The sequence below is a fragment of the Ictalurus punctatus genome, chromosome 3, assembly GCF_001660625.3.
Source record: "Ictalurus punctatus breed USDA103 chromosome 3, Coco_2.0, whole genome shotgun sequence".
In the NCBI taxonomy this organism is placed as follows: Eukaryota; Metazoa; Chordata; class Actinopteri; order Siluriformes; family Ictaluridae; genus Ictalurus; species Ictalurus punctatus.
In genome coordinates, this window is record NC_030418.2 from 25497839 (window position 1) to 25520799 (window position 22961).

The following is a 22961-nucleotide window of genomic DNA, read 5'->3' on the forward strand; positions in this document are numbered from 1 at the left end:
GGTTGGCCAATTTATTAGTTTACAAGTGAAACAGCAGATATCAGAGAGATGCAGACAGACGTGAGTGTTTGAATAACCTGTTTCCATTTTATTTCTACAATGCATTACATTGTATTACCCGAGAAACTAAAATCTTGAATATGGCTAAACTGAAATTTTGGGGAAAAATTTTTTTTTGTTCAGTCTCTACTATTTTGTCTACGCCTATGGACAGAAACAGTATAATATATTCCTGCTCAGCCTTTTACAATTTTAATTAATTGATTAATTACATTGATTTATATTATTATAGCCATTGCTTACAGTCAGTAGCTCAGTTTATAAAGGTTAAACTTGCTATAGTTAATGTTTCTTAGTGCACTCAATGGAGAAAATGGGGATTTTGTTGGTTCTAAGCAGCTAAATCTATTTTTGAAATGGGCTTTCTGGGCATATTTATTCTATTTGTGTGTGTGTGCGCGCGTGTTCTTAGAACTGTCCAACTGTTAGAACAATAAGCCTGTTGAAAATCTGTATACAGTTATCTAGAGCAGTATGTTGATAATATACCTCAGAGAAGAGAGAGACTGAGAATAAAGAGTCTGATGAGGAAATTAATGTTATGTTACAGGAAGTTATTTCATGGAAAGCATTAAATGAAATTATAAATGATAAAAATGATGAAGTGTCATTCATTAACAAATAAAAAAAACTTATTGGTAAATTTATATGGTATGCAGCAAAAACTAGATATTTGCAGCTGTAATCAATAATAATTGTTTTTTTAAAATAATTTGTTTTTTTCAGTGTCTACTGAATTGACATCATAATCTCAGAACAGGAATGGCTTTTAAGAAAAGTGAACTGCAAGCACACATCACTAAAGTTAACAAAAGGATAGTAAAACATATATGTGAAGATGAAAACCTGTAGGTTTAACTTGGTGCCAATTTTGAAGCCTTCAGATTACTTTGCAACTGACTGCACAAACTCCCTGTAATGGAAACACTGGCATTAATATATCATTGTACCACATCACTGCTGAATTCTTGAATCAGATTGGTTTGATGGTGTTGATTAATTTTCTATGAAAAGAGAGAGAATAAAGAGTCTGATGAGGAAATTAATGTGTTACAGAAACCTATTTTAATGGAAAGCATTAAATGATGTTATAAATGGATAAAAATGACTGTCATTCATTAATGAATAAAAAAATTGTAGTTGTTGGTAAATTGATGTGGTATGCAGGAAAAACTAGAAGAGTAATCAACTTTGCAGTGGTAATCAATAACAGTTGATTTTTGCCTTATAACAAAAATAAATAAAATAAACAAGAACAGAGTTGTTTACCTTATATAATTTGGTAGTGAAGGATCCCTATAAAGTCCATTATGAAGATACCCATGGGATCCATCAAATGCCACCAGTCTGACTTTATCCTCTGACTTCAGCACACTTTTAGCAGTGTTGTAAAGCTACACAGGGAAATATGGCTCATGAGTCTCTATACTCATAACCCAAAACATACTGTATACACATCAATTGCTTGTATATATTTAGGTCATACCTCCTCAGCCATCCTGAAAGGAACCATGTGGTCATCTTTAGAATGAAGGATCATAAGAGGAGTTGTCATTTTTTTCAAGCTAGAGTAAAATAAAATATCCTCATTGGCAGCTTAGTAATGATCTTGGCATATATTTCGAAGTCTACTGTATTTTGTTTTTCTTTCTTGTTTCAAATGTTTAAATATGACTATACACTTACTTTTCACCATTGAGCAATATATGGATATTTGCTTCAGTTGAGTCCTGGGAAAAGTAGTACTGTATGTATGGAAATCTCCAGTAATACTAAAAAAAAAAAAAAAAAAAAAAAAAAAAAAAAAAAAAACCAGTTGGCATGCTGTTTTATAGGATATGTCCACAAGCATTTACGCAAGTGTTATCATTAAAAGCATTTCTGAACTACTACAATGCACTTTTTAAAATCAAACACACAGAAATACGCAGAACATTACCTACCCAGGTGAAGGGTTGGGACTGTCCTTTTGGCATTTTATATTTGTGAAAGCACCTTCTAGTATCACTGCATCAACAGGGTTTCCTGGCAAAACAGACATATGATAAACTTTGAACTCAAATTATATTAATAATATATTAATATATTATATTTATTATAATATTATTATAATATTTATTTATTATATTAATAATAATATTAACTCTGAATATCGAATTAATATTACAATTATATTTAGAAGTAATATTGTTGAAAAGCAAGTTTCAGAATTAATGTAATACCAGTACAGCAAGGGGGGTACTGATTTTAACCACATATGTTTTTGTCTATTGGGAGGTGTTATAAAGATTTCTAAACTAAACAATAAATTATTATTAAGTATGTGACAAACTTACAACACAATCGTTTAGATGACCCATCCTTTATAAGCACAATTATACCACAGTGCTATTGAATTCTCAAATCTGATTGGTCAAAAAGTGTTTATTAATTTCTATAGCAGCAGTTCTGATAGTAACTGCCAGCTGTGAGGCAAATCAGAGGTTTATAAGGTGCTCATGCTCGTATGTTTACAATATTAATTCACAATGTGATATGTAATGTGATTTGAAGTTTTTAGCCACACCACCTGGTAGTTAATTATGTTCCTAATTTGAGGGGAACTGCAATGCCATTTCAACTGTCAAGCTATTACTCCTGGGGGCTTCTTTGTGGCCAAAGGCACTGTATACCTTATGTAGTTAACTACATAAAAGCCAAATTTCAGGAACTGATATTTTCTACTCGAGACATGCCAAGTAGTTTAATGTAATATTTCTTACCTTGCTCTTGTAGTTTCACTGCAATGTTAGTTGCCACTCTGTAAATACAAAATATATGGTTTTAAACAAAATCATTAAATTTTTTGGAACTTTAATCCATGATTTTAGCTTTAATATAGAACATTACATCACTATATGCTAATATTTTGAAATAAATTCATTTATAAAATCACAGCTGTTTTGCCCAAGGTGGTATCAAACTCACTCACACTGTACCAAGGGAGTGACCCCATATGATGACCAGACTGTCCTTGCTGTGTGCCCGTACCCAGTGGTACAGATGAAGTGCATCCGTGATTAGTCCACCCTTAGTGGGCTTTCCGGTTGAATCCCCAAAGCCTAGCAGAATTTTACAGACCACCAGAAAGACTAAATAACAGCACTGAAGACTGTCGTTATACCTTTCCCCATAGTGTACTCATCTTAGGTGGGGTTTTGCCTTTTCTCATTTAAAACCGACTAGTCTTCTTCGCCACAATTAATTATTCATGTCTATATGTTATCTTAAATTTGTGGAGCATGCGCAGTTAGTTGTTTTTCTTGAAAAGGTTTTATGAGGACACGGTTTCTTTTTAAGAAAGGTTTCACTCAGACAGAGTCTTTGTTTTTTGTTTCTCTCTGATCAACACTCCCTTCTTATGTCTCAATGAACTTCTGTCTGTTTCTATCTGCCGTCCTAGCTGATATTTACCTCCCTTCCTGAGGCCCTAGCCTAACTGGTCAATAGGTATCTGGCCTCAGGGTTGTTTACTTACCAAAGCAGTTTCAGCGAACGTCTAATGCCAGTTTATTGCTGTGCGGAAAGGTACAGGCTGATACAGAAAAGCAATAATTGTACAGTAAGACACAGTATTCATCTAACTCAATACACACTTAGAATATAACTTGATCAAAAAGTGTTCTATGGATTTAGATTATGTGTCTAAATATTGATTATACATATAGATTATGCTTGTTAATTAACATTGATTATTAGATTATATTTAAGTAATAATTCAAAATGTTGGTTTTATATATATTGTTTGTACTATGGGCAGTTGTTGCTCAGGTGGTAGAGCGGGTTGTCTACTAATCGTAGGGTTGGCGGTTCGATTCCCGGCCCCCATGCCAAAGCGTCCTTGGGCAAGACACTGAACCCCAAGTGGCTCCCGAATGCAATTTAGCGCCTTGCATGGCAGCTCTGCTACCATTGGTGTGTGAGTGTGTGTGAGTGTGTGTGTGTGTGTGAATGGGTGAATGAGACACAGTGTAAAGCGTGTCGCTGTATAAGTGCGCCATTTACCATTTACTTTATTAACATATCCAAATGTTTGTTACACATATTGATTACACGTCAATCAATATTTCTAAGACCAGAATAAAAATGTATATAGTTGTGATTTCCTTCAGTGTGCATACATACTGTATGTATGTCAATGTGGAAATATTATATATTTTATTCAAAAGAGGAGTGTAATATACTAACTTAAGGTTAAAATGACCACACTGAAACATTTCAGTGTCAATGAGAAATGCAAGTCTTGCCTGTTTGTAACAGTCTTCCACATGACTAAATGTAAAACAAAGTAGCATGGATATTTATGATAATTAACCTTTTTTTTTGGCCTGAGAAATGTTAATAACCGGTTGAACAAGCTCCTGACATAGAAACTCTGCACCTTTCTTGATATAGAAAAGTACTAAATTGAAAGGCCTTTCTGAAATATAGCAATGCTGCAATCAGAAACTGTACATCTAGTTTAAATGTTACATTGTGTTCCTTTAATAACACATGCATACGTGAGATAGGAGCAATAATATGTAACCCACCTCTGTAATCCATAACCACGACATGATAGCCAAGAGCACTTAACACCTGCAACAAAATGAGACACTGGGTTTGTGGGCCGTTGTCCTATGGATTTGATTTTAAAGAGTAAAGATATTGTAGCTACTCACATTGGCAACTCCTAAACGATGTGGCGCTGCTCTGTTTAAATAAAAGTACAGACACAATTGTACAGTCAATAGAATACGTAAATCATTGATCAAACATTTACAATGTGTAGGTTTCACTACAAACTGTTACAAACTGGAGGTATGAAGAAATCATGTTAATCATATTAATTTTCTATGCTGAAGTAATTTTTTAACTTGGTGGCTGAACAAAGTTCAGATTTCAAGTGCAGATTTCAATGTATCATCTACCTCATGTTAATTTGTTCAAGAATACGCTAAAGAGTAAAGATTATTTATATGGTAAAGAGCCATGAATTAAGCAATAATATGAATGAACTTAAAACAGAACTTATGATAACATAATATATCTAATATAAAAATGGTGCAAAAAAGCCTTACAGGCATTTATTTTCACCAAGAAAATGATCAGTTGTATTTGCCTGATCAGCAGGTCTTTTACATTTCTGAAAGATTAACCCTGTGAATGTTATATAATCAACTGCTCTCACACTAGGCTTTTTTTTTTTTTAAACTAGCCTAGGTAAGCAAAAATTTGAGCTGCTTATGCATCTTGACTGTATGCAGCCACAGTTTAAATTGGTACATCACACACCTTACTGCTTTTTCTAGTTACATTTCAAACCTGGAATATTGGCCATTAAATATTCCTTATCTCATAAATCTTCTCATTTGCTCACTAATAAGACTAAAATTAGCAGCATACCATGTTTTTGTATTGCTTGCCCCAACTTTAGACATAATTGGTCCAAAGGTTAAAAAAAAAAAAAAAAAAAAAAAAAAAAAAGCACTTGATGTCACTCTGTGCTTTTCTGAAATTTTTCCTCCAATTTTGGATAGTCCACTGTGACCAAAAACCCTGGCAGCAACAAGTTTAAAAAGCATCTGAGGTCAATCTGCCTTGCAGCCACTTCCCACTGGAGTACACGACTTGGTTTGCATTTGGTGAACTGCAGTCATTCCAGCCCTTTCCGTATAGAATTTGTTACACAAATGTTCTAGTTTCTATACATGTTCCCACCTGTTGCCCGTATTGCCATGGAGGTAGATGAAAACAGGGGAACCATCCCCCAAAGACTGCTCGTACCACGCCAAACTTTTACCTTGAGCCTCCTTCCACTTTTGTTCAGGAACCGTGTGCCTAAAGAGGCACCATGGACAGTAAGAACAAAAAGCAGATACGTGAAATTGCTTTTACAAAATGCACAACTTACCATACTCCTAGTGTCACTCCTGCTTCTGAGGTCAGGTACATATTGACGGTGTGATTGAGACCAAGATCACAGGGACGCCTCAAGTCAACAAAGTATGTTACTGAAGAGAGATAAACAATGCTGTGGATGCAATAAACTGCACAAGTGACATTCTGTATTAAATCTGCCATATTTATAACAAATGTACATACCGGCGTGTTTATAAACCAGGTATTGTATGACACTGGGAAAGAATTGCAGAATAAATGGTGTGGCCACATACAGAGTGCAAAGGGCTATCAGTCCCCTTTTCACCCACACCCACCATGATGACCTGAAAAAGAACAAATGAACAGAGCAGCACATGACAAACACACTAGCGCTTAAAAAACAAAAAAACAAAAACATGTACAGTGCTACATTAGTACATACACTTACATTAATAAAGATCAAACCGCACATAGTATAAATCCAGTTGGACAAAAAAAAATAAAAAATCAGGCTGGGAGAGCTGAATCATTACAGATAGATGTGGGGAAATACATAAGGGAGATAACCATGTTTGTAATTGATAAAAGTAAAAAAACAAACAAACAAAAAAAAAACATCAGTCACCACAACTAGCTTGCATTTATTCAATGCAATATTTTAGCGTGAGTTAATTCAGTTGTGGAGGTGGGTGAATCAATGCAAACTAGCTGAGTTAGTTGTGGTGATTCAGTCATTAAGGTTTGAGTTACAGATCAGAAGGTTGTGTGTTCTGTTGACAGTAAATTAGGTACTGAAAACTTATTTATGTCTAGCTACAGGGCACATGTGCAATTCACCCTTAATGTAACTATTTATTAATAATGTGATCTGAGTAGTCACTGGTAATAATTTATATCTATTAACGCATAACCTGGAATTATCTACCAAACAATAAGTGTTATAGAGTGAAAAATCTGGACTAATGTCACTAACTTGGTTTTGGTTTGCACTTCACCAGTTTCCCTTTTCACCGATTTCCCCTCAGTGCGTTTGGACGCAGCAGTTTCATCAACTCTCCTTCTCATCTCGGACTCGATGTACAACAGTGAAGAAAATCTTCAGTAGGGTGGGAGTGTTTCTGCTACTGCACACTACATCAGGCTGGATGGTAACAGATACCGTCCTGATAAATCCGCCCTTTTAGGACTTTGATCAATTTGCCTGCGTCTGAAACCGCCCACTGCTGTAGATAATAATAACACGAAATTATGGGATGGCAAAAATCAATTCACGTTGATAAGTGCGCTTTAAGATCAGCTTCTCGGGGACTCATCACGTGACTTTTGTTTTGACTGTATTTGTCTGAAATTATGGGATGCCAAACTCTTCTAAACTTGTTCAGGCTCAGAGGAAGGGGCGTATTCGTTCTGTAGGTCCAACCAATGACTTGCTCCTTCACAGCCCACACGCTAATACAGATTATTTTAAGCAGGAAAAAGCAGTCACATGTTTTACAAAGGCGGAACTTAACTGAACGAGTCAGTACATGGAAGTGAATGAGAATGATTCGTTCACTTGGAAGATTCGTTCAAAACACAGATTCATTATTCAAGTATGAAACACCATGAAAAACTCATTCGGTTCCATACACACCGAGCAGCCATAACATTAAAACCACCTGCCACCACAACAGCTCTGACCCGTCGAGGCTTGGACTCCACAGGACCTCTGGACGTGTGCTGTGGCGTCTGGCACCAAGACGTTAATGCAGATCTATGGCTTTATTATTGGGGTCAGATTTCTGCACGCGCAAGAGCATATCTTGTATGGGAATAATTTCCCGTCAAAAGTTCTGCCGTCACGGATCGAAAAATAATAAGCCTGAATCAAACATTTAAAAAAAAAAAAAAAAAAAAAAATGCAAAATTATATTGCACATAACTGAAACATGAATTCAAAGTTTTTTGAATCACGCACAAAATCGTTTCCCTTGGTTACATTACTGTTTTTTGTGCTTTCTGCTATTTATATGAGAAACCAATGAGAAGTGCTTATAGTGTTATAAGAAAGAGACAATTGAGACATTTGTATTGCACAAAAAATAATTGTCATTTATTGATTATTTCATCCCGGTGCAAGGATGATGGTAGAGAAAACTCCAGTTTTGGAGTGCATTCACAACATGCAAGAGCGCCGCCCAACCTATGTTCTTAATTGTAAGTTCACTGAAATTGACACTATAACCACTAGATGGGAGCAGAGGACCACTCTGGCTCATTCTGCTCAATAATAGTTATTTTCACAGGTTTTTCTTTTGAAATGATATTTAGACATTATAAAGTCATCATAATAGCAATCACATTGTGTCAAGGTTTATCACTTCATTTGTTGATTTGAGGTAACATGGTTTGCAATCATATCACATTATGATTATACAGTGCATCCAGGAAGTCGTCACAATACTTCACTTTTCCCACATTTTGTTATGTTACAGCCTTATTCCAAAATGGATTAAATTAATTATTTTCCTCAAAATTCTACAAACAATACCCCATAATGACAACGTGAAAGAAGTTTACTTGAAATCTTTGCAAAATTTACTAAAAAAAAAAAAAAAAAAAAAAAAGTACGTGTACATAAGTATTCACGGCCTCCCTGACTAAGGCACTTCTCCTACGATCGCTCAGTTTGGCCGGGCGGCCGGCTCCAGGAAGAGTCCTAGTGGTTCCAAACTTCTTCCATTTATGGATGATGGAGGCCACTGGGCACATTGGGACCTTCCATGCTGCAGAAATGTTTCTGTACCCTTCCCCAGATCAGTACCTTGATACAATCCTGTCTCGGAGAACTACAGACAATTCCTTGGATTTCATGGCTTGGTTTGTGCTCTGATATGCATTGTTAACTGTGGGACCTTATATAGACAAGGGTGTGCATTTCCAAATCATGTCCAATCAACAGGTGGACGCCAATCAAGTTGTAGAAACGTCTCAAGCATGATCAGTGGAAACAGGATACACCTGAGCTCAATTTTGAGTGTCATGGCAAAGGCTGTGAATACTTATGTACATGTGCTTTTTTGTTTTTTATTTTTAATAAATTTGCAAAGACTTCAAACAAACTTCTTTCACGTTGTCATTATGGGGTATTGTTTGCAGAATTTTGAGGAAATTAATGAATTTAATCCATTTTGGAATAAGGCTGTAACATAACAAAATGTGGAAAAAGTGAAGCGCTGTGAATACTTTCCGGATTGGTGTTCACCAAGGCACAGGTGGGTAGTTTGTGTTTTCTCAGGTGGTTTTCCTTCACATTTCAGCATAATGTTGCAAAATATACACCAAATCCTGCTGGATTCTGAAGCGAGCTAGTGAGGCCGTCCTAAACCTAGTGTTACACACACAGACACCTGCGGTATTTGGGGGGAAAAGCTTCAAATAAATAATAAACTTATAATGCACAAACTTTTCATTTTTAATTGAACAAGTTATGATTACATTACATAAACACATTGGATTAAATTGATAAAGTACATAAAAACACAAAAACATTTGTATAAAAACGAGAAAAAATATTATACAAATATCTAAAAATTATTTATAAACATAACATTGTTTAAAACGATCATAAATGTATGTATATATTTTGCACTTTAATTAATCATATGTACGTGTGTGTCTGATTAAAGTACAAATTAACCTTTATTATTATTATTATTATTATTATTAATATAAATATTAATTCAATAAAAATGGAAAACCAAAATCTCTCTATACACTGTTTATATGTTTATATGTATACAAACAGTAATTACATGAACTACTATTTATATATTATTGAAATATAAATATATAAATATACTATATGATGTGAATAAATGATACATTTAAATATTAACCAACTGGTACAATATTCCAGAAAGTCATCGTTTTTATTTTCATAAAATAAAATAATACCCATAAGACTGAATGAGTAATTGATTCCGAAAAAAAACAGCGCGTAGATGTGACGTCACACGTGGCCAGGGCCACGCCTTTCAGCATGCTTGTTTTTCAGTGTTTATTTTCAAATGTTTAGAATGTTTATTTTCAAAGGGTTCGAAGCGTACATATTCAACGCGTCGGAGCACTCAAACCAGATTTCTGAAGCTCTCAAAGTCTGGCTTACACCTGGGATTTTACTCCGAGACCATTTTCTGCACTGGGACAACTTCAATCAACTCCAGAACCGAGACATCTCTATCAGCATCATCCCTGCACCGAGACATCTCTACCATCATCCCTGCACCACTTGTGCCTTCTCAGCGATGATCTTCAGGAGGGACGAAGCGCCGCAGCTCCAGGAGGACGATCCTGAGACCGGAATGAGTGGACTGCCGGACAGCAATGGTAAGTCACCCAGTTTCCTTTCAGCATCACACACACTTTATTTCGGTTTTCAGTTAAGCACAAGTACTTTAAACGCCGCATTATCAAAATAACACCAAACGGGAAACGCAATCAGCAATAGTGTTAATAGCGTTAAGAGGTTTTGGTAAAAAGCAATCTGCTCGTTATTCTTTAGCTAATGGCTCTACACACGTGAACATAGTTGTTACTGTAAGTAAGTAAGTGGCACTTCCTGTTACACATGAGCGTTTGTGTTTTTCTATTTATCGATCTATCTGACATTAATTTTCATCTGGCTATAACACTGCAAACAGACACTAAAATATGAACGCTGTCAAAACAGGCAGTTTAAAGCGGCATGATGCCACCTGCGCTCACCCTAGGCTTGAAGCGGGTTTTTATCGGACGCCGCTGGACAGGGGCGGGAACCGGATATGACATCATCATACTTCAGGGCGCTGAAGTTTTCATATGCAATTACGTTTTACAGCAATAAAATGTCAAACAATATTTGAAGCGATTTAAAAAACAATTTTGTGTTTCCTTCTGTTCCTGTTTTCAACGACACCGCAAACCAGGCAGACTCTCTTTTTAAGTTGTTTTCATAATCTTTCAAAGCTGTGGTGTAAAGTACAGGATAGCTCGAGACCGCTAAAATTACCGCTTCCGTTTTTTATTTTTAACTAAAAAGGTCACGCAGTGACTTCACGATCATCAGTTGGTCACACGTCTTCACCTGATACGATTACGTAGGTCAGAGTTCAACAAATTTGAACTTTCATCACATAGTAGCGTAGTACGGAAATTTTACGGTCCGCCGTTTCCGGATGTGTGTGAATGGAAGTCACTGGAGCGCTAAAGCCTGGTGTGACAGCGGCATTAAACGTGTAACACTCTTAACGTACCAGCTGGCAGTGAAAGGAGAAAATAGTAGGCAGAAATGAACCACTTGGCTAATAATAAGATGGTGATAATTAGCCTAATGTTAGCTAACTTGTTGTTTTGGTTTTTTTTTTTAAAGTTACATAGTTTACTAAAAGTTTGGTAAGTTTTGATTCCTTTTTACTAAATGTGCAGATGTATTTCACTGACTACGTTTACATCGAATTATTGACAATATTATGATTAAGGTGTTTACATGAGTCGCTTTTAGAATACTCCTTGCATGTTCCCGTTTTACATGTTATAGAACATAGATCGATTAACGGCACACGTCATTACATCCCCAAGCCATGCCGTCCGATGTTCCCTCCAGAATTTCACGCATCAACATACAGTTGGTCTTCGTTATGGTACCGTATACAGTTTTGGGTGTTTTTATTTTTAATTTTTACGAACGCTTCAAGTGCAGTTAATTATTTGTCATGCTGTACGTGCAAATAGACGACTGCTTGAAACCGTGGTCTGCGTCCCAAACCGCGTACTTACCTACTATATAGTATATAGAGATACATGTATTTCACCTACTATATAGCAGGCAAGTAGGTGGTTTCGTTGCTGTAAAACGGTTGAGCACTGTCGTGTGTGATCTTGTCCTGTCGCAAGATGCGGTGAAAACTCCCACATGATGTTAATAATGTGACTTAAGGTGTTTACATGTCTGTAATACACATCAATAATGCGACTAAAATAGGAGTACTCCACATGTCTTAATTCGATTTGTCTTTATTGCGATTATGACTTTAATCTGATTAAGGTAACAAAAAATTGCTGTTTACATGGTAGTTTCTTAATCAGAGTACTGTCTTAATCGGGTTAATATTGGATTATTGTTTTCCGTGTAAATGTACTGACTGTCTCTTCATCTCCTTTGACACAGGAACATGGAGGGAGGAAACTGTGGTGGATGTGCACCGGGGGAGGAGGAGATGGAGGGAGCAGGTGAGTGATGAAGAGGACAACATTGAAGAGGCCCCTCCCCGTAGAAGACAGCGAGCGGAGTATGAGGATGCCGTTGATGAGCTGATCGACTTCATTAGTTTGGAGAGGAGCTCGTCCCGTTCCTGGCACTTATCCACTACAGTGGAGTTCATTCCATCTGCAGATGCTCCCTCCAGCAGTGAGCATTTCTGGTGGAGGATGATGATGAGGGAGCAGATGAATGATGAAGAGGACAACGATGAAGAGGCCCCTCCTCTTCATGTGGAGCAGGAAGGTGACAACGGCTTAACCCCTTTGTGGAGCTTATTCCCAGCTTTGGAGTGCATTCACAACATGCAACAGCACTCTAGTAGTGAACACTTCAGGGGGAGGAGGAGACAGAGGGAGCAGATGACTGAAGAGGACAATGTTGAAGAGGCCCCTCCCAAGAAGGCGGTGTGTGGAGCAACAGGATGATGACCATGAGGTGTCTGAGCTCACATATTTGAAGAAGAGCTCATACACCTTGTCCCTTACATTGGACTTCATTCCCACTGTAGATGGGAATGTCTTTATCAGCATGGCCATAGTAATTCTGGACCCAGCTGGAATTGTTTCTATTCCCATCCAATTCTAGTTATTATTATATTTTTATTATTAACTACTAGCTATTAAGCTACCATGAGGTAAACTGTAGTATTAGGATCTTTAAAAAATCTTTGGAAAATATTTCAGTTCTAGGCTCCAGCATTAGTCTTTTTTTATTTTTATTTTTTAAATGTGTGGAAAGTATTTCATATGTAGGTTCTAGCATTAGCCATTTTTTAAACTGAGGTGAGTATTTTATCCTTTCTAATCATGAGGTATGGTAAGTATTAATTGATACCTTATGTTCTGTTGTCTTAGGGTTGGCCAGCCCACTTTTTTCCATTGCTCCATGGTCCAGTTCTGATGCTCACATGCCCATTGAAGGCATTTTCGGCAGTGGACAGGGGTCAGCGTGGGCACTCTGACCAGTCTGCGGGTGTGTAGTTCTTCTGTGGGTTCGGACCAGACGACCTAGCCTTTGCTCCCCACAAACATCGGTGAGCTTTGGGTGCCCATTGCCCTGTCGCCGGTTCACTGGTCGTCTTTCCATGGACCACTTTTGGTCCACTGCATACCGAGAGCCCCTCACAAGACCTGCCATTTTGGAGATACTCTGACCCAGTCGTCTACCCATCACAATTTGGTCCTTGTCTTAGTCGCTCAGATCCTTACGCTTGCCCATTTGTCCTGTTTCCAACACAGCAACTTGCTGTCTAATATATCCCACCTCTTGACAGGTGCCATTGTAATGAGTTCAGTATTATTCACTTCCTGTCAGTCAGTCTACTGTATATGCTTGTATTCACCTGATTTTAAATCCTAATGGTAAAATATCAAATCTGTAATGTCATAAAAGCTACAAAAATATCAGTTGCTACATAGGCTAAAGACTGACATCAAATCTGTGTTAAATGTATAGGCTTTGTACAGATTTCTGTTGTGTATTTAGGATATATGCATTACTATAATGTATAGTTATCAAATTTATATATACACTGAATGTGTAGGCTAGACATGTTAGTGCTAAAGTGTGTGATGTCCATTTTTGTTATTTTTTATTAAACACGATAAACTATTTATTAATTAATGATTGCTTTATTGCATTTTTTAAAAATAACCAGTAGTTTGAAATAATCAATAAATGACAATTATTTTTCGTGCAAACAAATGTCTCAAGTGTCTTATAACATTTTAAGCACTTCTCATTGGTTTATCATATAATTACACTGTAGAAATACACCTTCAGTTGAAATCTTGGTGTTATTTGCACTGTTTTCCTCCCTCAAGTATTTAATAACAGACATTGTTTAAATTCTAATAAGCAAAAATATTCCAACCTGTCAAATCTACATGAATAATAATCTGGTATTAGAACACAAAATAAACTGATAAATCCCTAGGTGCAATTTTAGTGCAGAAACAAGTGATTGTATTAGGTTGGCCAATTTATTAGTTTACAAGTGAAACAGCAGATATCAGAGAGATGCAGACAGACGTGAGTGTTTGAATAACCTGTTTCCATTTTATTTCTACAATGCATTACATTGTATTACCCGAGAAACTAAAATCTTGAATATGGCTAAACTGAAATTTTAGGGAAAAATTTTTTTTTGTTCAGTCTCTACTATTTTGTCTACGCCTATGGACAGAAACAGTATAATATATTCCTGCTCAGCCTTTTACAATTTTAATTAATTGATTAATTACATTGATTTATATTATTATAGCCATTGCTTACAGTCAGTAGCTCAGTTTATAAAGGTTAAACTTGCTATAGTTAATGTTTCTTAGTGCACTCAATGGAGAAAATGGGGATTTTGTTGGTTCTAAGCAGCTAAATCTATTTTTGAAATGGGCTTTCTGGGCATATTTATTCTATTTGTGTGTGTGTGTGCGCGTGTTCTTAGAACTGTCCAACTGTTAGAACAATAAGCCTGTTGAAAATCTGTATACAGTTATCTAGAGCAGTATGTTGATAATATACCTCAGAGAAGAGAGAGACTGAGAATAAAGAGTCTGATGAGGAAATTAATGTTATGTTACAGGAAGTTATTTCATGGAAAGCATTAAATGAAATTATAAATGATAAAAATTATGAAGTGTCATTCATTAACAAATAAAAAAACTTATTGGTAAATTTATATGGTATGCAGCAAAAACTAGATATTTGCAGCTGTAATCAATAATTGTTTTTTTAAATAATTTGGTTTTTTTCAGTGTCTACTGAATTGACATCATAATCTCAGAACAGGAATGGCTTTTAAGAAAAGTGAACTGCAAGCACACATCACTAAAGTTAACAAAAGATAGTAAAACATATGTGAAGATGAAAACCTGTAGGTTTAACTTGGTGCCAATTTTGAAGCCTTCAGATTACTTTGCAACTGACAGCACAAACTCCCTGTAATGGAAACACTGGCATTAATATATCATTGTACCACATCACTGCTGAATTCTTGAATCAGATTGGTTTGATGGTGTTGATTAATTTTCTATGAAAAGAGAGAGAATAAAGAGTCTGATGAGGAAATTAATGTGTTACAGAAACCTATTTTAATGGAAAGCATTAAATGATGTTATAAATGGATAAAAATGACAGTGTCATTCATTAATGAATAAAAATATTGTAGTTGTTGGTAAATTGATGTGGTATGCAGGAAAAACTAGAAGAGTAATCAACTTTGCAGTGGTAATCAATAACAGTTGATTTTTGCCTTATAACAAAAATAAATAAACTAAACAAGAACAGAGTTGTTTACCTTATATAATTTGGTAGTGAAGGATCCCTATAAAGTCCATTATGAAGATACCCATGGGATCCATCAAATGCCACCAGTCTGACTTTATCCTCTGACTTCAGCACACTTTTAGCAGTGTTGTAAAGCTACACAGGGAAATATGGCTCATGAGTCTCTATACTCATAACCCAAAACATACTGTATACACATCAATTGCTTGTATATATTTAGGTCATACCTCCTCAGCCATCCTGAAAGGAACCATGTGGTCATCTTTAGAATGAAGGATCATAAGAGGAGTTGTCATTTTTTTCAAGCTAGAGCAAAATAAAATATCCTCATTAGCAGCTTAGTAATGATCTTGGCATATATTTCGAAGTCTACTGTATTTTGTTTTTCTTTTTTGTTTCAAATGTTTAAATATGACTATACACTTACTTTTCACCATTGAGCAATATATGGATATTTGCTTCAGTTGAGTCCTGGGAAAAGTAGTACTGTATGTATGGAAATCTCCAGTAATACTAAAAAAAAAACAAAAAAACAAAAAAACAGTTGGCATGCTGTTTTATAGGATATGTCCACAAGCATTTACGCAAGTGTTATCATTAAAAGCATTTCTGAACTACTACAATGCACTTTTTAAAATCAAAGACACAGAAATATGCAGAACATTACCTACCCAGGTGAAGGGTTGGGACTGTCCTTTTGGCATTTTTATATTTGTGAAAGCACCTTCTAGTATCACTGCATCAACAGGGTTTCCTGGCAAAACAGACATATGATAAACTTTGAACTCAAATTATATTAATAATATATTAATATATTATATTTATTATAATATTATTATAATATTTATTTATTATATTAATAATAATATTAACTCTGAATATCGAATTAATATTACAATTATATTTAGAAGTAATATTGTTGAAAAGCAAGTTTCAGAATTAATGTAATACCAGTACAGCAAGGGGGGTACTGATTTTAACCACATATGTTTTTGTCTATTGGGAGGTGTTATAAAGATTTCTAAACTAAACAATAAATTATTATTAAGTATGTGACAAACTTACAACACAATCGTTTAGATGACCCATCCTTTATAAGCACAATTATACCACAGTGCTATTGAATTCTCAAATCTGATTGGTCAAAAAGTGTTTATTAATTTCTATAGCAGCAGTTCTGATAGTAACTGCCAGCTGTGAGGCAAATCAGAGGTTTATAAGGTGCTCATGCTCGTATGTTTACAATATTAATTCACAATGTGATATGTAATGTGATTTGAAGTTTTTAGCCACACCACCTGGTAGTTGATTATGTTCCTAATTTGAGGGGAACTGCAATGCCATTTCAACTGTCAAGCTATTACTCCTGGGGGCTTCTTTGTGGCCAAAGGCACTGTATACCTTATGTAGTTAACTACATAAAAGCCAAATTTCAGGAACTGATATTTTCTACTCGAGACATGCCAAGTAGTTTAATGTAATATTTCTTACGTTGCTCTTGTAGTTTCACTGCAATGTTAGTTGCCACTCTGTAAATACAAAATATATGGTTTTAAACAAAATCATTACATTTTTTGGAACTTTAATCCATGATTTTAGCTTTAATATAGAACATTACATCACTATATGCTAATATTTTGAAATAAATTCATTTATAAAATCACAGCTGTTTTGCCCAAGGTGGTATCAAACTCACTCACACTGTGCCAAGGGAGTGACCCCATATGATGACCAGACTGTCCTTGCTGTGTGCCCGTACCCAGTGGTACAGATGAAGTGCATCCGTGATTAGTCCACCCTTAGTGGGCTTTCCGGTTGAATCCCCAAAGCCTAGCAGAATTTTACAGACCACCAGAAAGACTAAATAACAGCACTGAAGACTGTCGTTATACCTTTCCCCACAGTGTACTCATCTTAGGTGGGGTTTTGCCTTTTCTCATTTAAAACCGACCAATCTTCTTCGCCACAATTAATTATTCATGTCTATATGTTATCTTAAATTTGTGGAGCATGCGCAGTTAGTTGTTTTTCTTGAAAAGGTTTTATGAGGACACGGTTTCTTTTTAAGAAAGGTTTCACTTGTTTTTTGTTTCTCTCTGATCAACACTCCCTTCTTATGTCTCAATGAACTTCTGTCTGTTTCTATCTGCCGTCCTAGCTGATATTTACCTCCCTTCCTGAGGCCCTAGCCTAACTGGTCAATAGGTATCTGGCCTCAGGGTTGTTTACTTACCAAAGCAGTTTCAGCGAACGTCTAATGCCAATTTATTGCTGTGCGGAAAGGTACAGGCTGATACAGAAAAGCAATAATTGTACAGTAAGACACAGTATTCATCTAACTCAATACACACTTAGAATATAACTTGATCAAAAAGTGTTCTATGGATTTAGATTATGTGTCTAAATATTGATTAAACATATAGATTATGCTTGTTAATTAACATTGATTATTAGATTATATTTAAGTAATCATTCAAAATGTTGGTTTTATATATATTGTTTGTACTATGGGCGGTTGTTGCTCAGGTGGTAGAGCGGGTTGTCTACTAATCGTAGGGTTGGCGGTTCGATTCCCGGCCCACATGCCAAAGCGTCCTTGGGCAAGACACTGAACCCCAAGTGGCTCCCGAATGCAATTTAGCGCCTTGCATGGCAGCTCTGCTACCATTGGTGTGTGTGTGTGTGTGAATGGGTGAATGAGACACAGTGTAAAGCGTGTCGCTGTATAAGTGCGCCATTTACCATTTACTTTATTAACATATCCAAATGTTTGTTACACATATTGATTACACGTCAATCAATATTTCTAAGACCAGAATAAAAATGTATATAGTTGTGATTTGCTTCAGTGTGCATACATACTGTATGTATGTCAATGTGGAAATATTATATATTTTATTCAAAAGAGGAGTGTAATATATTAACTTAAGGTTAAAATGACCACACTGAAACATTTCAGTGTCAATGAGAAATGCAAGTCTTGCCTGTTTGTAACAGTCTTCCACATGACTAAATGTAAAACAAAGTAGCATGGATATTTATGATAATTAACCTTTTTTTTTGGCCTGAGAAATGTTAATAACCGGTTGAACAAGCTCCTGACAAAGAAACTCTGCACCTTTCTTGATATAGAAAAGTACTAAATTGAAAGGCCTTTCTGAAATATAGCAATGCTGCAATCAGAAACTGTACATCTAGTTTAAATGTTACATTGTGTTCCTTTAATAACACATGCATACGTGAGATAGGAGCAATAATATGTAACCCACCTCTGTAATCCATAACCACGGCATGATAGCCAAGAGCACTTAACACCTGCAACAAAATGAGACACTGGGTTTGTGGGCCGTTGTCCTATGGATTTGATTTTAAAGAGTAAAGATATTGTAGCTACTCACATTGGCAACTCCTAAACGATGTGGCGCTGCTCTGTTTAAATAAAAGTACAGACACAATTGTACAGTCAATAGAATACGTAAATCATTGATCAAACATTTACAATGTGTAGGTTTCACTACAAACTGTTACAAACTGGAGGTATGAGGAAATCATGTTAATCATATTAGTTCTCTATGCTGAAGTAATTTTTTAACTTGGTGGCTGAACAAAGTTCAGATTTCAAGTGCAGATTTCAATGTATCATCTACCTCATGTTAATTTGTTCAAGAATACGCTAAAGAGTAAAGATTATTTATATGGTAAAGAGCCATGAATTAAGCAATAATATGAATGAACTTAAAACAGAACTTATGATAACATAATATATCTAATATAAAAATGGTGCAAAAAAGCCTTACAGGCATTTATTTTCACCAAGAAAATGATCAGTTGTATTTGCCTTATCAGCAGGTCTTTTACATTTCTGAAAGATTAACCCTGTGAATGTTATATAATCAACTGCTCTCACACTATGATTTTTTTTTTTAAAACTAGCCTAGCTAAGCAAAAATTTGAGCTGCTTATGCATCTTGACTGTATGCAGCCACAGTTTAAATTGGTACATCACACACCTTACTGCTTTTTCTAGTTACATTTCAAACCTGGAATATTGGCCATTAAATATTCCTTATCTCATAAATCTTCTCATTTGCTCACTAATAAGACTAAAATTAGCAGCATACCATGTTTTTTTATTGCTTGCCCCAACTTTAGACATAATTGGTCCTAAGGTTAAAAAAAAAAAAAAAAAGCACTTGATGTCACTCTGTGCTTTTCTGAAATTTTTCCTCCAATTTTGGATAGTCCACTGTGACCAAAAACCCTGGCAGCAACAAGTTTAAAAAGCATCTGAGGTCAATCTGCCTTGCAGCCACTTCCCACTGGAGTACACGACTTGGTTTGCATTTGGTGAACTGCAGTCATTCCAGCCCTTTCCGTATAGAATTTGTTACACAAATGTTCTAGTTTCTATAGATGTTCCCAACTGTTGCCCGTATTGGCATGGAAGTAGATGAAAACAGGGGAACCATCCCCCAAAGACTGCTCATACCACGCCAAACTTTTACCTTGAGCCTCCTTCCACTTTTGTTCAGGAACCGTGTGCCTAAAGAGGCACCATGGACAGTAAGAACAAAAAGCAGATACGTGAAATTGCTTTTACAAAATGCACAACTTACCATACTCCTAGTGTCACTCCTGCTTCTGAGGTCAGGTACATATTGACGGTGTGATTCAGACCAAGATCACAGGGACGCCTCAAGTCAACAAAGTATGTTACTGAAGAGAGATAAACAATGCTGTAGATGAAATAAACTACACAATTGACATTCTCTCTTATTTAACTGAGGGGCAAATGTACGCACCGGCATGTTTATAAACCAGGTATTGTATGACACTGGGAAAGAATTGCAGAATAAATGGTGTGGCCACATACAGAGTGCTGAGGGCTATCAGTCCCATTTTCACCCACACCCACCATGATGACCTGAAAAAGAACAAATGAACAGAGCAGCACATGACAAACACACTAGCGCTTAAAAAAACAAAAAAACAAAAACATGTACAGTGCTACATTAGTACATACACTTACATTAATAAAGATCAAACCGCACATAGTATAAATCCAGTTGGACAAAAAAAAAATCAGGCTGGGAGAGCTGAATCATTATAGATAGATGTGGGGAAATACATAAGGGAGATAACCATGTTTGTAATTGATAAAAGTAAAAAAAAAAACAACAAAAAAACCATCAGTCACCACAACTAGCTTGCATTTATTCAATGCAATATTTTAGCGTGAGTTAATTCAGTTGTGGAGGTGGGTGAATCAATGCAAACTAGCTGAGTTAGTTGTGGTGATTCAGTCATTAAGGCTTTGAGTTACAGATCAGAAGGTTGTGTGTTCTGTTGACAGTAAATTAGGTACTGAAAACGTATTTATGTCTAGCTACAGGGCACATGTGCAATTCACCCTTAATGTAACTATTTATTAATAATGTGATCTGAGTAGTCACTGGTAATAATTTATATCTATTAACGCATAACCTGGAATTATCTACCAAACTATAAGTGTTATAGAGTGAAAAATCTGGACTAATGTCACTAACCTGGTTTTGGTTTGCACTTCACCAGTTTCCCTTTTCACCGATTTCCCCTCAGTGCGTTTGGACGCAGCAGTTTCACCAACTCTCCTTCTCATCTCGGACTCGATATACAACAGTGAAGAAAACCTTCAGTAGGGTGAGCGGGTGACAGAGCAGTGTTTCCGCTACTGTACACTACATCAGGCTGGACACACACTTGAAGACTTTAAGCCCTATTTGTCACGGTCATGGGTCATGGGCGTGGCCAGATTCGAGGCTTGTCGCTACCGACTTTTATAAATGCATTTTATTTATACATGAGATTTAATAGTTTATTTTGTTAAATATCAAAAATCTAAAAGGTGTGCGTCATACCTGACACCTAGATGACCACTTCACAGTTGGTTTTGTGACTGTAAGTCATTCCCTTCAAATGCTATTGAGCTTTAAATTATGGTATATTTTGTGTATGAGCTCATTCAGTAGTAAAATACATGGCAATTTTTACACATGATTTAATAGTTTATTTTAATATATATAAAATCTAAAAGGTGTCATACCTGATACATAGATGAACACTTTACAGTTGGTTGTGTGGCTGTAAGTCATTCCCTCCAAATGCTATTGAAGTTAGAAACGTGTATAACAATGTCGTATGTAACTTTGGAGACCATTAATTTAGGCATATTCTGCGAATATCGAACATCCAACGTCAAGCCAACTTTATGCCAGTCAGTCGTTTGTGCTGGTTTGTGCAGATAAAAGTTTCGTTTGTGTTGCTTCCCTTTTTAAAATATTAGACATTAAGTTATAGGCGATGACGTCACCAGACCCCCACACGCTCCAAATTCACCCCAAATAGGCTCAATCGTTTGTGCTGGATTGTGCCGATAAAAGTTTCGTTTATGCTGCTTCCGTTTTTAAAATATTGGACATTGACTTATAGGCACAAATCTCCTCGGCGTGAGCTCTTTTAGAGTCGAATTGCCGAAGACTTTGTCAAGACTAATCGTCTGATCATTTGTTCAATAAACAATTATCTTTACTTCATTCACTGGTCTCTCATGATTGAACTTTTCATTTATTTACAAGGAGTATCATCTGCTACACTTCACTTCCACCACTAGGTGCAAGTGACACTTCTCTTCAAGATGCTCTTGTGGAAATTAGTGTTAAGTTAGTATAGGAAAATGAGTCCCCCTGCCTCAGGCTTATCCGAAGTCCGTCACAGTGTCCCTCTGCATTCAAGACAGACTCAAGCGCAGGAAAAGTGCTCTGTGCAGAGAAAGTTTCTTACAGTTACAGTCTGGGAGAACTGTGGATTGACACTGACCTGGGAAGCCCCTCCACAGAATTTTCTTTGTGTGAATTTCCCTCCAATCTGCTGCTCCAAGGAGAGAGATTTACTTTAAGGGCAGTCATTGCTTTCAGAGGAGGCTTAACCCAGGATGCTAGAATGCTAGAAACAGGGAAATTCACATATGTCGTCTTCTTGTACACAAAGGTAAAATCATGATAATGATTAAAAGGTTTGATGTAAAATTCAAACTAACATACGCATGCATTTTCAAAATTAAAATAAAGTAAAAATAAACTAAACTAAAATAAATAAATAAAATTAAATAAAAAGCTGCCCACAAGTTTACCCACAGGCGTAAACATTTAAAGAAATCAAAGGAAAAAGACAGACAGACAGACAGACAGAGATAGATAGATAGATAGATAGATAGATAGACTTTATTGATTCCACAAGGGAAATTGTTAATTGTTTAATTCTTGGTAATTTACTGACCAATTATTTGTTGTTCAGACAATTAAACGCTTCATATTTTACTGTTTTGGGCGTGGCTCTTTTTTGCCCAGGAGTGTAGTATTATGTGGGAAAATGTCTATTGATAAAACAGACAAAAATA

At 36.0% G+C, this 22961-nt stretch overlaps 3 protein-coding genes across 6 annotated transcripts; 1 reads left to right on the forward strand and 2 right to left on the reverse strand.

Moving 5' to 3' along the window:
* Window positions 1–67: 67 nt before the first annotated feature.
* On the reverse strand, window positions 68–7313 carry LOC128630770 (lysophosphatidylserine lipase ABHD12). The gene is made up of 13 exons (XM_053679050.1): window positions 6935–7313; window positions 6184–6305; window positions 5993–6092; window positions 5800–5919; window positions 4761–4791; window positions 4632–4677; window positions 3032–3161; window positions 2823–2860; window positions 2004–2085; window positions 1747–1832; window positions 1547–1656; window positions 1330–1454; window positions 68–973 (listed from the first exon to the last, which is right to left on the reverse strand). Exons 1-13 carry the CDS (start codon window positions 7024–7026, stop codon window positions 946–948), a joined length of 1110 nt encoding a protein of 369 aa, XP_053535025.1. The 5' UTR covers window positions 7027–7313; the 3' UTR covers window positions 68–945.
* A 1660-nt stretch (window positions 7314–8973) lies between these two features.
* On the forward strand, window positions 8974–13864 carry LOC128632739 (uncharacterized). Of its 3 annotated transcripts, none has more exons than XM_053679806.1 (3): window positions 8974–9215; window positions 10036–10329; window positions 12149–13864. In XM_053679806.1, exons 2-3 carry the CDS (start codon window positions 10248–10250, stop codon window positions 12664–12666), a joined length of 600 nt encoding a protein of 199 aa, XP_053535781.1. In that variant the 5' UTR covers window positions 8974–9215; window positions 10036–10247; the 3' UTR covers window positions 12667–13864. The 3 variants fall into 3 exon arrangements, with proteins under 3 accessions (XP_053535781.1, XP_053535780.1, XP_053535779.1); XM_053679805.1 differs by lacking the exon at window positions 8974–9215 and having other exon boundaries at window positions 9970–10329; window positions 12149–12676; window positions 13096–13864; XM_053679804.1 differs by lacking the exon at window positions 8974–9215 and having other exon boundaries at window positions 9970–10329.
* Window positions 13865–14273: 409 nt separating this feature from the next.
* On the reverse strand, window positions 14274–22422 carry LOC108263168 (lysophosphatidylserine lipase ABHD12). 2 transcript variants are annotated; one of them, XM_053679803.1, is made up of 13 exons: window positions 21073–22420; window positions 20329–20450; window positions 20143–20242; window positions 19950–20069; window positions 18925–18955; window positions 18796–18841; window positions 17227–17356; window positions 17018–17055; window positions 16198–16280; window positions 15954–16039; window positions 15754–15832; window positions 15537–15661; window positions 14274–15178 (listed from the first exon to the last, which is right to left on the reverse strand). In XM_053679803.1, the coding sequence occupies exons 1-13, from the start codon at window positions 21162–21164 to the stop codon at window positions 15151–15153; spliced, it is 1080 nt and encodes a 359-aa protein (XP_053535778.1). In that variant the 5' UTR covers window positions 21165–22420; the 3' UTR covers window positions 14274–15150. The 2 variants fall into 2 exon arrangements, with proteins under 2 accessions (XP_053535778.1, XP_053535777.1); XM_053679802.1 differs by having other exon boundaries at window positions 15163–15269; window positions 21073–22422.
* Between the last annotated feature and the right edge of the window lie 539 nt (window positions 22423–22961).

Excerpts from the sequence above, each read along its gene's own strand:
- LOC128630770 (XM_053679050.1), bottom strand. The coding sequence starts at position 7,026 with ATGAGAAGGAGAGTTGATGAAACTGCTGCGTCCAAACGCACTGAGGGG. Across the intron at positions 6,093-6,183 it reads CCTGGTTTATAAACACGCCG|TAACATACTTTGTTGACTTG; the intron begins GTATGTACATTT and ends ATCTCTCTTCAG. Across the intron at positions 2,086-2,822 it reads AGTGAAACTACAAGAGCAAG|GAAACCCTGTTGATGCAGTG; the intron begins GTAAGAAATATT and ends CTGTTTTGCCAG.
- LOC108263168 (XM_053679802.1), bottom strand. The coding sequence starts at position 21,164 with ATGAGAAGGAGAGTTGGTGAAACTGCTGCGTCCAAACGCACTGAGGGG. Across the intron at positions 20,243-20,328 it reads CCTGGTTTATAAACATGCCG|TAACATACTTTGTTGACTTG; the intron begins GTGCGTACATTT and ends ATCTCTCTTCAG. Across the intron at positions 18,956-19,949 it reads CATGCCAATACGGGCAACAG|AGCAGCGCCACATCGTTTAG; the intron begins TTGGGAACATCT and ends TTATTTAAACAG.
- LOC128632739 (XM_053679804.1), top strand. The coding sequence starts at position 10,011 with ATGTTTAGAATGTTTATTTTCAAAGGGTTCGAAGCGTACATATTCAAC. Across the intron at positions 10,330-12,148 it reads TGGACTGCCGGACAGCAATG|GAACATGGAGGGAGGAAACT; the intron begins GTAAGTCACCCA and ends CCTTTGACACAG.